This window comes from Staurois parvus, unplaced genomic scaffold (assembly GCF_062004578.1).
Source record: "Staurois parvus isolate SC_StPar_1 unplaced genomic scaffold, SC_StPar_1.0 ptg000719l, whole genome shotgun sequence".
Taxonomy (NCBI): domain Eukaryota; kingdom Metazoa; phylum Chordata; class Amphibia; order Anura; family Ranidae; genus Staurois; species Staurois parvus.
The window spans coordinates 7,648,478-7,661,724 of NW_028318515.1; the positions used below are offsets into that span (position 1 = coordinate 7,648,478).

Below are 13,247 nucleotides of genomic sequence, written 5' to 3' on the forward strand. Positions count from 1 at the left end.
AGTAAGGACAATGAGCTGCTGAACCTTATTCATAAAAGCTATACTACTGTCCTGCACTGAAGGGCGCTTTTATAAATTGAGGGTGGGCAGATGAATAAAAGGTTTCAAAGGAAGAGAGCAGGCACAAGCAACACTTTAAATCGGCATCAGGGATGGTACTTGGTGACTAAAAAAGTGTTGCTTGTGCCTGCAAACCTTTTATTCATCTGCCCACCCTCAATTTATAGAGCGCCCTTTCAGTTCAGGACAGTAGTATAGCTATTATGAATAAGGTCCAGCAGCTCATAGCTTTTATGAATAAGGTCCAGCAGCTCATATTGTCCTTACTACTGCAGCTGTGATAATCCTGGTGCAGTATCTGGATGCCTGGGGAGAGGGATTTATTTTTTATTTTGTTAATGCTTTCCCCCCTTAACTGTGTGCTGTTTTTTTTTTTTCTCAATATGCACTCACTTTAAATTGGCATCAGGGATGGTACTTTGTGACTAAAAGTGAAAGATTAGCTATAATTTTTTTTTCTTCCTCCATCTATCCCACCCTCTCCTACAATTAAAAAATAAAAAATCAATGGATACCAAATCTTGTACCATCATAGGTTATTTTAAAATACTATAAGACAAAACACTTACAAATGAAAATAATTTTATTTTGACAATACATTAAAAAAGTTCACTACTCAAAAAAGGCAAGAAACAATGTAAAACAAAATACAGGTATATTTCTATATACATATCCAAGCAATAAAAAAAAAAAAAAACATCTCAGTTTATATTTTGTGCAAAAGAGACTTAAGCAAATTACTTTAAAACCCTGACATTCAGCATTAATCAAGTCAAACTTACAAACAATTACTGTATATTGTTATTAAGTGTTTAAGAGTACATATTCATAACTGCAAAATGATATCACATGATGGAGCCAGCAAGATTTTAAATTGTAATATGCATTAAACATACATTATAGGATTTATTTTAAAATAGGAAAAATTTTAGTACTGGTTCCGGCGACTTTTCCCTTAGCCAATGGTAGCAATATAAAAAGATCCACAAATAGCATGAGGGCTTCTATTTTTCTGTGATAGTCTGCCTTTCAGGCATTTCTACCATTAATGTGTAGCGGAAGTGTACCAGTCTCAGCCCATCACTGGGAGACAATACCTCCGAAATCTGGTTGGGGCATTCAATTTTTTTCTTTATTAGGTGAAAGAGGACAGACATTTATGAATGAAAGCAATAGGTTTTTATAGAACCACTAGATTTTTCCTGGCAAAAATTCAGTTAAAAACACACCAAGAAAACCCAATGACAAGGTGGCAGTCAGTGGAGAAGGAAATCCCATTTCTGAGCAGCCTTGTTAAAAGCAAGAAAAGCCCTTTCAAAATCATATGTGGCTACTTATGAATTTGTCTGGCACATATCACATTTAATTTTCTGGTTATGGTTAATTTTAAAATACATTTAATAAAAAAAAGCAATTTTGTACATCATGTCACGACTGCTACAAAGAAATCGAAACATTGAGAACTATTCATTTTTGCATTACTATGCTACTTGCAGTACAGAGGAACATCTCATCTGTAATAGAGATGGACAAAGCATGAGCAATAATTAACATTTTTTCATATTTATTCATTGGTCGCAGTTCAAGGACTTGCTCCTGAGGAGTAGAGTGATGCCGATCCAGACACCAAACCCATGATGTAACAGACAACTAAAACCAGGGGAGTGTGTTTTAGGAGAGCTTTGGTGGTGCACATAAACATGTTGCAGTGGTTAAGGTGCAGTGTACCATTCAGCCCTCACTTTGGATGCTATGTGAATTGCCTGGCCTTTTCTCTGTATGTTTAGCTATACCAAGTTTGGTTTCATAGAACTGCAAAGACCAAACAAAACAAAAAGCCATTACAGCATCTGTGAACACCAACAGGTAATTTAGAAATTCAATGCGAGCACAAAGAATGTTCAAAATATCTCAAGTTGATAACCAATTTGATTTCAGAGCCACATTGAGTGTGAACCAAGGCTTGGTGATCTGTAATCAAAGCTGCTGGTCAGTGAATTCATGTTGGCTTGCTGGATATCCGTTCAACTTCACACACAGACATCTATGCAAGTTGCACATGAAAATCAGCAAAAATGCGGTATGGCACCGATTTTTGAAAAAAAAAAAGAAAAAAAAAAAAGGTTCCTGCACCAATTTGAACAGTTTCATAGGCACAAATAGGGTGCGACTTGGCATGTGATTTGGAATTGTAAAAAAAAAAAAAAAAAAAAAAAAAAAAAAAAAATAATATTAAAAACCACACTGGTGTGAACCAGGGCTACAACTGATCAGTGAAAAGAGGAAATCTGAATATTGTACTTGTGCACCGTACCTCACCTTTATGAATAGCCAGGTATGTCTGGTCTGAGCAACACTAAATATATATTTACATCACCAGAATACTAAAAAGTACCATGAATATTCTATGATAAGCATAAGCCAGGTTATTATTGCTGGTCAAAAACTAATACAGGATTGAGATCAGCATTTAACCACAAAAAAACTGCTTCAAGTCAGTATATAGACCACCTTGCAGACATTTATCTTAATCATTATTTAGCAAAGTACAACCGTTAGAAGAACACAAGTTATATAGCAACTGTAGTCAAAGCTCAGATGTAGCTAATCCTGACAAGGAGTTCAGGTAAAACCATTACCCCTAAAACACCATAAATACATTCACTTTGCACAGTTTACCTTTTTGATGTAGCTTTTTTTTTTTTTTAAATCAACTGCAAAGAGGATTAATGGGGAGATGGCTAAACAGCAAATGGAAAGATCTCCATATGCTGAATATAAAGGTTTTAACAGAACAGATTTCCCGTAACTTCAAACATGTATATGGGCAGGTTGCATACTATGTGAACAGAACAAAAATACTTTGTATGGGACATTTTTTCTTCAGCATTTAGGGGTTGATTTACTAAAACTAGAATGTGCAAAATCTGGTGCAGCAGTGCATGGTAGCCCATCAGCTTCCAACTACAGCTTGTTCAATCAAGCTTTGCAAACAAAAAAAAACAAACAAACAAAAACCACAAACAAAAACAAGGAAGCCAATTGATTTCTATGCACAGCTGCAGTAGGTGTTGCACTCTCCAGCTTTAGTAACATCAACCCCTTAATGTACAGAATTACTGCTGTATATAAATACTCAACAGGACAGAAACAGACCTTTAAAAAGTAGAAAAGTTTTACAATGGCACGCCACTCTGCTAAAACATATATTGGCACTTTGAGTGTAATTATATAGGTGACAGACAAAACTGCTCTTACAGCTGTGTAGTAGCATATTAAACAGTAATTTATGCTTACCTGAGAATACCTCGATTCACAAGGCAAAGTGAAATGAATTTCCCACATGGAAGAAAACTTTAATTTTGGCCATATTCTATATAGCAATATATTTGGGAAGACTATTTTTTATAGTATTTCAAATATATGGCATGTTGAAATGTGTTATTACAAAATAAATTAAAATTTTAAAAAAAAACTTAAATATATACTGTGTCTTTTAAAAACATTTTAGATTTTCGGAATGTATTTACAATGTGTAAAAATATATTTTAAAATGACTTATAGGTTAAAAAAACTCCATTTATATAAAAAAAAATATATATATATATAAAATATATTCGTTTTTAACATCTAAAAAAGTCGTTTAGCATATTTTTACACATTTGTAAATGAATTTCAAAAATGTAGAATGTTATTTTTAAAGACAGTATATTTGAAATAAAGTGTAAAATTTTCATATATTTTGTAATAAAAACACATTTCAACATGATATAGAAAATATATAGAGATATTTATTTATTATGGCCAGAATTTTAGTATTTCAAATATGGCAATATATCTTAAAAATATTCTTCCCAAATACATTTTTCTTCCATATATGGGTGGGTTTAGATTTTAGGTTAATAAGAGTTTAATTCTGCCCCATCTCACATCTCAGTGAAAATGCAAAGTTTTCCTAGTCTAAAAAACAACCTTAATTATTTTTGCTTACCAGGGCAGTAGGGTAAACTTACTACAAAAATGCAAACTCAAGACTCCTGTCCCACCATAGGCTATGTTTGCTAGAAGGACCAAAGCTGTATAATTAGGAGTGTGTGAAATTGCCACGGATGACGAATATGATCTCGGTTCACCCAAGGCACTGCTAAAATTGACATCACTATATCTTCGGTGTAGGAGCTCTGCTCTAAATCATCCTCACTCTGCTACCTCTCACCTAAGGATATGGTTTAGGTTGGAAGATTAAAAAATTACAAGGATTTTACTATTAACAAACCAAAGTGTCAAAAACCGTGAATATGGCCACAAACCAAAATTGTGCAGATTCCCAATAGCATTATCTCAGAATTCACCAGTTATGCAGGAGTATCATCTTCGACCCCACCAATTATTATGCAGTGACCCAACGGCCCAGTAGTAGAATAAGATATAAAACACACAAGATATGTTAATGTCAACACCAGTCATTCCAAAAGACGGCATTGTAGATACCTGCAGGTCTGCAAACAAAATTCAGTGCTTTCTAGAGGCTTGGAACAATCCTGCAGTATCCAAGTAGTGCAAAGTAAGTGACCTATAAAATAAAGTCTCCACTTTCCAAAAGGGCACTTGAAACGGTGTACACAAAACATGGACATCACACATACTAGGAAGAACATTGCAGGCACTTTTTAAAGTCAAACTGCCCACGTGCTCCATATATCGTTTAGCTTCTCACAAAAGCTCACAGCTTTCCATTTGATTTGCTTTGTTGGCGCTCATATTTCACAGAAATGATGAGAAAGAGTAGGAGTGTCACTGCCTGCACAGCAGCCAGCAGGAAGAAATAATAGTTCAGATGACAGTCATTGATGTTACCTGGAATCAAAGAATAAAAATTAAGTTACACAAACCTATTTAAAACAAACTGGATGTTAAATAAATAAATCCATTCTTCAAAATCGGATGTTATATAGGTGACTGACAATTAAAAAAAAAAAAAAATCTACATCTGATGTAGATTTGGTGCCCAGAGCCAGTTAAACCATTGGAGGTGGCCAAACACTGACTTTTGGCTGGTTTATTAGGAACCACACAATTTGATCAATGGGTGGCCCCACCTCTACCCAACATCCTTCATTTGAAAACACTGAACAAGCCAAGCGGAAAATAGAAAGAAAAAAAGAACCAAGGTAAATCCTTGACCCTCAAAAACCAAAAAGCGTTGGTCGCGATATACCTTTAAACCACCACAGGTTACACAAAAAAGACACTACCTAGATATTCCAAGTGGCTGGGTTCTACATGACTACTGGGATTGGTCATCACAGCGATCAAGTGGTCTTGTTTACAGTGCTGGTCCCTCCTTATAACAAGGGGACGGAGAGAAATCAGTACTTCTGAATGTTTACAACAAAATGAAAGGATCCGCAGCCACCGATCATTTTATTCGGTGATGACAGGGTTGGTTTTCGAATCCTTTCATGCCCCCCCTCTCCTAAACATATCTCCAATGCTGTCTCTACGTGACCTGTATATTAACCCTTTCACTAACCTTATCCTACACAATTGAATACTATCCCCTTCGTCTCAAGACGCCACTTTGTGACCTGTATTTTAACCCCTTCACTTGCACCTCCCTCAGTGTATGACCTGTATAATTCATCTATTGCCCCTTTCTCAAGCTCCATGTCAAAAGGTTTGGTCTTTATTATGACTTAAATAAACCCAGCGGTTATTTGCTTTATTTTTTTTTCCCCAAGTACCACCAAAAAGGGAGCGCAGTCTCAAAAAAATAAATTATAAAATTGTCAAACTATATAGTGGTGAAAGCTGAAAAATTAGCTATGGAGAAATGTGTAGGAGAGGAAAAGTACATAAAGTGTGAGTACTTTGTCCACGGAAGTTGTGTGCTGCTTTTAAAAGTATTGTTCTTTATCATCGTTATTTTTATCTTTAAACACACTTACCTTGATCTACATGACTGCTCATCCATCCAATAGAGGGTAAAGACACCAAGGCTAGCAGACCAGAGCCCACAAATGATCCAATACCAGAAAAGAAAAAGAAAAGGCCCATAATAGCACTCTGCATAGATTTAGGTGCTGCAGAGTAAGCAAATTCCAGGCCTGTAGAGAAAAAACAAAAAACAAAGAATAGCATTAATCTTTCTATATCACATCACTAATATTGGCTTGGCTATGACACAGTAGAATGTACAACATGTAGCAACCAATGAGAATTCCCTTTAGTGAAGCTAGACCAGCACATGACCAATCTGTTGGCTTGTTATATGCATTGCAGGTTTTATCAGAGAACCCAAAATCAAGTAAGCTACATTGAAACACTGCAGAGAGAAGAGCAGTTCTTGGCAACAAATATAGTTCATAAATTACTGAAAAGCATAACGCCTCTGCTACAGGAGAAGAAAAAAAAAATGATAATCAGCTACCATTTGTCACTAATGTCACTCCGTTAAGTGTTTTCACACCATTAACTGCTGTTTGTGTCCGAAACAAGCTAATGGCATGTTTATAGGGAGTGTATCAATGAAATACTAATTATAAGAGCTGCAAGCATATACACTGCAGAGGAATTAATGGACATTTTGACATTAATTGCAAGTACCTACACAGCATTACATTTTCTGTTTCAAAATGTGCAGAAACCCGTCACATTTATGTCTTTTCTGTACAGAGAAAGGGTATACCTCTTTTCAACAGGGGAAAAAAAAAAAAAAAAAAAACACGCACAACCCCCACCTCCAAGTGCATATGCCTATAAAACAGATTTATTAACTATTCCAAAAGATAAAAGCAGCACTCACATGGCTGAGCTTGTCTTGTCCAAACCATTCAAGCCTTGTGAGTGTAGTCTCTCACTTTGTGCGTGGACACATTTTTACGCATGCTAAAATTACTATGCATTTTGCAGGTTATTTAATCTGACATCACATCCTGTTTGTGGGTTGGGTGGAGTGAGGGAGAGAGACAGACCAACACATTTGTGTTTTAGAGAGGTACTGGCAAACGGGATATCTAGCTTTACAACCCTAATTATTGTGATTGCGCAGATGAGAAGACTGGGACAAGCCAAAAACTGCATTGCCTGCACAACATGAGAGTAAAGGTCAGTGAATGGGCTGCCCTACGCACATAAGTGTCAGAACGCAATGGGGCCTTAGACCCCCACTCTATGTGCATACAAAACTGCTCACCAGAGCTCTCTTGCCAAGGAGGAGACATGTCCCTTGAATTTTCAGTTCGGCTTAGGATTTTAAAAATGAGTCCTGTTTAAGTGATCTGCATTCCAACATGCCCAGAGATGTCCACTGACAGACAATCGTCTCTCGATCTATGGTCTTTGGTATACTACAAATAGGGGCATTAAAACTGGGGAATACACAATCTGGAGCAACTATGTGCCTACCAATTTCCTTATATTGTCTACTAGTACCCATGGTAGTCTTCAAATCCATCCCTGAAGTACCACTGGATCCTAGGCTCAGATTGTACATGAAGATTTGACTTAAGTCAAGATTAAGGCTGCCAAATTCCTGGGTCTAGGATCATTTCTGATGCCAGCACAGTCTATTTGAAGACCATCACAAGTACTTGAAGGTACCACAAATTGCCTGTCCTTTAGCACTCTGAGCTTAGCTGGACCTGAATGTTCAGATAACTTTACTTTGGCATAATTACATAGCGTATCAATCTTTAATGTCACCAGCTACACGTGTGAAATGTTTCTTACAGTTAAGTCATAGCGGCTACTAACTGGCCTTTCTGCAAAACCCATCATGTTTCAAAAAGAATTACAAAGTGAACATGATAAAATATGCAGAACTACTGTGTAACTATGTACACGAGTTTCACTTCCTCAGCCATTACATACTTTCAGTGCATTTTGGCCACTATTATGAACTAAGTAAATAAAGACTTACCCTTGTTCAGGATCACATGCTAACAAAACGGAAAGAATACATCACTAAAGACACAATCACGAGGTTTACATTTCCTATATGAAGTCTACACATGATATTGCATCTTGCAAAAAATAATCAGAAAAAGGTGAGGAAATTAAAATACTTCTACAACTCATTACAAGTTATCTTCTTCGAATGCCCACGGTTCTTCAGTCTGTCCTTTTATTAAAAAGTCAGCAGATGCAATCATTTTTTTTTTCACTTACCTGTCCAGGGATCCAGCGCCATCCTCACCCAGGCCAGTTCAATAGTCTTTGGGTGCACTGTGCCAGCATCTTTAGTGCAGGAAGCCGACTGACTTCTTGCGGCTTCATAGCCAGCTTCCCATTGCGCAAGCATGATCCTCGCTGTATTTTGTGACTGGTCTCACAGCCTTCTGGGACCTGTGAGGTGTCCCAGAAAGCAGCAGAGAGGGAGGCGCGAGTGGGAGCAGGTACCCACTCTCAGACCACAGACATGTGCTCTAGCTTTCAAACAGAAAAACTTATAGAGGTATGAGTTGAAAGCTGGAGGACATACCTGAAGGAGCCTACATTGCACCTGTGATCTAATGATTCCAGGCTCCTGCAGGAAAGAAAAAAAAAAAAAAAAAAAAAGAAGAAGGGGGGGGGGGGGGGGGATTATTTCACTTTCTGTAAAGGTGAAAGTGTCTTTTAAATACTCAATGTGTTTGGCAACTTGTGATTCAGCGGCATTTCAGAGAAAAATTATTCATTAACCAACTGGAGTGGTCCATCCTGTGCTTCATGAACATTAGAAGGATGCAACTGGCAAGGATGGACACAAGAAGCTTGTGGGTATATCAGTCAATGGATACAAGCTAAGAGCTACAGATGTTAGCTGACACCATGAACTATGATCTCCACCTTTATTTTTGTAGCAAAGTTCCCCTACAATGCCACCTGAACGGTTGCCCTATAATGTCCAGGGCCTGTGAAGTCTATCATTGGGCTTGGCATTGTCATATGACAGGCAGAAGGATGTTTTTATGGATATGACAGGCAGAAGGATGTTTTTATGGATATGAAAACAGGAAATTAAGGAGTCTCTAGCTGCATAGCCACTTCAGGTCAGCAGGTAGCACTACAGAGGGGCACAGATCTGAACGACAGGAGGTCACAGTTTATTCTGCAGGCTCAGAGGTCAAAGACACCGACAGGTTAAATTGAAAGAAGTCGTCCAGGTTTCAATTAACAATAGTTTGTTTAGGTCAGTCTGGCCTGAAAACGCAGCTGCTATATGTGCTGTAATATACCATAATAGAATCAGTGGCATACAAAACATAACCCTGTGTTCTGGTATACACACTTCCGTTCTGCTGCTGGAATTAAAGAGTCGAGCTGGACACTTCTCTGCCATTTAGTAGAAGCCTTGTATTTTAAGCAAGGACTACAAGGCTTCCCTCCCTTACTGGCCGAGGTGGACAGGAGGGCAGATGACATCATGAATGCCACCTCGGGCCTATCAGAGGAAAGCCTTGTAATCAATGATAAAAATACAAAAGCTTCCCTGAATGGTAGAGAAACTCAGCCCAACTTGAATTCTGGCAGCAGATGGGAAGTCACCTGTTCTGCTGCCGGAAGACGGTGCCACCTACTGTACGTAGCTAATACTATTACAATCTATTATAACAGATCAGCCGCATTGTTTAGTAATGGAAATAGTCTGAGCCTTCTTGGAGTGTATTATATGCACAACTGTATATGCAGTTTTCAGGTTTGCGTATTTTACATTAGCCAATGGAGAAATGTGTTTTTCAGGCTCTCCCATTGAAGTCTATAGGAAATTTAAAAAAAAACAAAAAAAAACAGTACTTTTTCCAGCTACAAGCAACACAGTACTTAGTTTTGAATTACATCTACCATAAGACACGATAGCAATCCTCAAGTTGGAGGTAGAAAGCGCTTCCAGAAAAAACGCTCAATACTGAGCCTTAAGCAGGTTAGACAAAATAATGCTAGTCTGGTTTGAAATATGAGCAGATTTGCATAATAGCTATCCTTTAATCCTTTCCCGCCCAGCCTGGTGATACTTTAAAAAAAAGTTATGAACGCTGGAGGGGGTGGGAAAGAACAGCCGATCAAGAGACCACTGTTTGGATGTCACAGTGGTCACATGATTGGAAGCCAGTCCTGCTAGCCATCGATAATTAGCGGGCACAAAGCTATTTTTCAAAGCTTCTCTGCTGGGAAGCACAGTGAGTAAACATCAGCTGCCCAGTGATTCATATGTGCAGTGTGTGGGCCTTAAAGACTACCCTTTTGTCACCAAACATATGTGTTTGGCAGTCATAAAGGGGGAAATGTAAAAAAATTTGACAAAAACAATTCTACCCTAAGGAGACTATAGAAAAATTTGTTTGTAAGAAAAAAAAAAAATTTTACACTTGACAGTATAATCTAGAAATGGATTAAAAAGTATTCCTTTGATTTTTTTTATCAGTTTATTCTGGGTATAAGTAACAATAGGGCAAGTGAGTGCAAAGACAGACAAGAAAACACAGCAGCTAGCATACAAGGTAAACCTCAACACCTTAGAACTACGAAAAACATACAAACAAGGTATGCAGCGCTAAACAGATGCTATAAAGGGGGACACACACACACACACACGGTTCCCAATGGTTCTGTAGGAACAAAATGATGATGTTAATAGCCTGTCCAAGATCCCAGTATGGTAATTAAACCATGTAGACTTGTAGGAAAAAATGTTAACAGCATAACATCAGCGTGCAATCCTGAAGATTGCAACAAAATTATGCGCTTACCACAAGGGCATACAAACTGAGCGTTGTATGTATATACTCAGGTGTGTCATCAATGGAAAGAGGAGCCTGGTTCACACTGCGGACAGCATCCGGTCACTAGGATAAGCACTCAGGGGATGTCGGCACACGCTCTGGGGGTCACATCCAGCTCACCGGTAGGTCCAACGGCGTCCAGCCTCACGGTATATACTCCTCCTATGGTGGTCCACCTTTCATGACTGTCAAATAAAATCCTTTAGTACTGCACACTCAGCACACCAGTTGATCCCTAGGGCTTCCATCTTTTCCCGGTCTTCATTTGAGGTTTGCACTTTGTCCATTCAAATGGACAGCAGGCTGATGAAACGATAATTGGCTTTAAAAAAAACTTGATCTCCAGGGAGCAATACTCTGCAACACTTTGCTGCTCTTGATTCCTTCATGTGTATTGGTCAGCAGGCCCACATGTGAGCACAATCACTCCCAGAGCAAAAGCGCTTTATGCTGGTTTATAATATTAGCATTTAGCTCTGATTATTCTCCCTGCCTGGCAGCAATATACTGTGAGCTGCACATGCACTGCACAGAGTACGTTTATGGTCGTGCCCTGATAAAGTGAAACCAGAGCACATTCAAATGGACAAAAAGAGCAAACCTCAAATGAAGACCGGAAAAAGATGGAAGCCCTAGGGATCAGCTGGTGTGCCGAGTGTGCAGTACTAAAGGATTTTATTTGACAGTCATGAAAGGTGGACCACCATAGGAGGAGTATATACCGTGAGGCTGGACGTCGTTGGACCTACCGGTGAGCTGGATGTGACCCCCAGAGCGTGTGCTGACATCCCCCGAGTGCTTATCCTAGTGACTGGATGTTGTCCGCAGTGTGAACCAGGCTCCTCTTTCCATTGAGGACACACCTGAGTATATACATACAACGCTCAGTTTGTATGCCCTTGTGGTAAGCGTATAATTTTGTTGGTATCTTCAGGATTGCACGCTGATGTTATGCTGTTATTAACATTTTTTCCTACAAGTCTACATTGTTTAATTACCATACTGGGAACTTGGACAGGCTATTATCATTTTGTTCCTACAGAACCATTAGGAACAGTGTTTTCTTTATAGCATCTGTTTAGCGCTGCATACCTTGTTTGTATATTCTGGGTATAGCATCAAGTCAATTAACTGACCAGATCAATATTCCAGGAGCTTAAGTAGTAGACAGGGTTGTTAGTTTCAGGTGCTTTGGTGAAATTAAGAGGTGCACTAGATGGGCAACGAGACTACCCCCAAAACAGGAATGGTTTTATAGGTGGAGGCCACTGACATTTTTTTTTCCCTACTCATCTTTTCGGAGTTTAACTAGTTTTGCATTTGGCTAGGGTCCAACTCCTCAGGATGGCACATCAATACTTGCCACTGCCAGGTTTGCCGTGTCTCCCAACAAAGTCTCAAGAGCATGGAGGAGAATCCAGGAGATTACGACCCATCAGCAGGGCCGGTATCTGCTCCTTTGTGCAAGGAGGAACAGGATAAGCACTGCCATAGCCCTACAAAATGACCTCCAGCAGGCAACTGGTGTGAATGCATCTGAACAATCAGAAACAGACTTCATGACTGTGGACTGAGGGCCAGAGATCCTCTAGTGGGCCCTGTGCTCACTGCCCAGAACCAGAGAGCTCGATTGGCATTTGTCATTGAACAGAATTGGCAGGTCTGCCACTGGCACCCTGTGTTTGTCACAGATGAGAGCAGGTTCACCCCGAGTACATGTGACCAATGTGAAGAGGGTCTGGAGAAGCCATAGAGAAAGTTATGCCACTTGTAACATTGTTCAGCATGACTGTTTTGGTGGTGGGTCAGTGATTGTCTGGGGAGGCATATCCATGGAGGGACTGCACAGACCTCTATATGCTAGACAGTGGCCTATAAATGATGGTCCAGTGAGAATCATCCAATTCGGTACACATTGGAATGAAGTACGCAAGATCTTCAATAGGCATTGGCACATATTGACACGTTTTAAGGTTTGCAAGCAATTGAGGGCCCAAGACCCTTTAAAAAGGTAGCCAAGAGGGCCAAAAACCTAAAATGATATGCTGGTACAGTCCGAGTCCGTTAGAACAGGCAGAACCTGGCTAACTGACCTCCGAGAATTAAAAGGAATGTTTCCTTGGACATGGAAATATTTGCAAATTTGTGCAAAGAACTAAGCCGTTCAGACTCTGAAGGGAAGAAAAGCTACCAAATTGGACAATTTAAACTGCGCCACAACTAGGGCATTTTATATTCTCGAGTGCCCATGTAAAAAAAAATAAATAATATTACGTGAGCAAGACAAGAGCGCCAACTTCGTATTAGAGTTGAGCACTTTAAAGAGTCATAGGCTAAATGAGGCTTTGGCCCAACATTTCGCTGTATTTCATGAAGGTCAAATTACAGGGTTGAGGGTCAAGGGCTTTTTTTGCCCTCAAAATG

General features: G+C 39.1%; 1 protein-coding gene across 2 annotated transcripts in view; it reads right to left on the reverse strand.

Annotated features, from left to right (window-relative positions):
• Nucleotides 1-625: 625 nt before the first annotated feature.
• SLC15A4 (solute carrier family 15 member 4) overlaps nucleotides 626-13,247 on the reverse strand; it is a 60,063-nt gene continuing 47,441 nt past the window's right edge. For both annotated transcript variants that reach the window (XM_089653718.1, XM_089653719.1), the window contains exons 7-8: nucleotides 6,009-6,167; nucleotides 626-4,917 (exon numbers count right to left, since the gene is read on the reverse strand). In XM_089653718.1, the coding sequence (XP_089509844.1) occupies nucleotides 4,784-4,917; nucleotides 6,009-6,167 (293 nt within the window). In that variant the 3' untranslated portion in view covers nucleotides 626-4,783. The remainder of the gene's footprint in view (nucleotides 4,918-6,008; nucleotides 6,168-13,247) is intronic.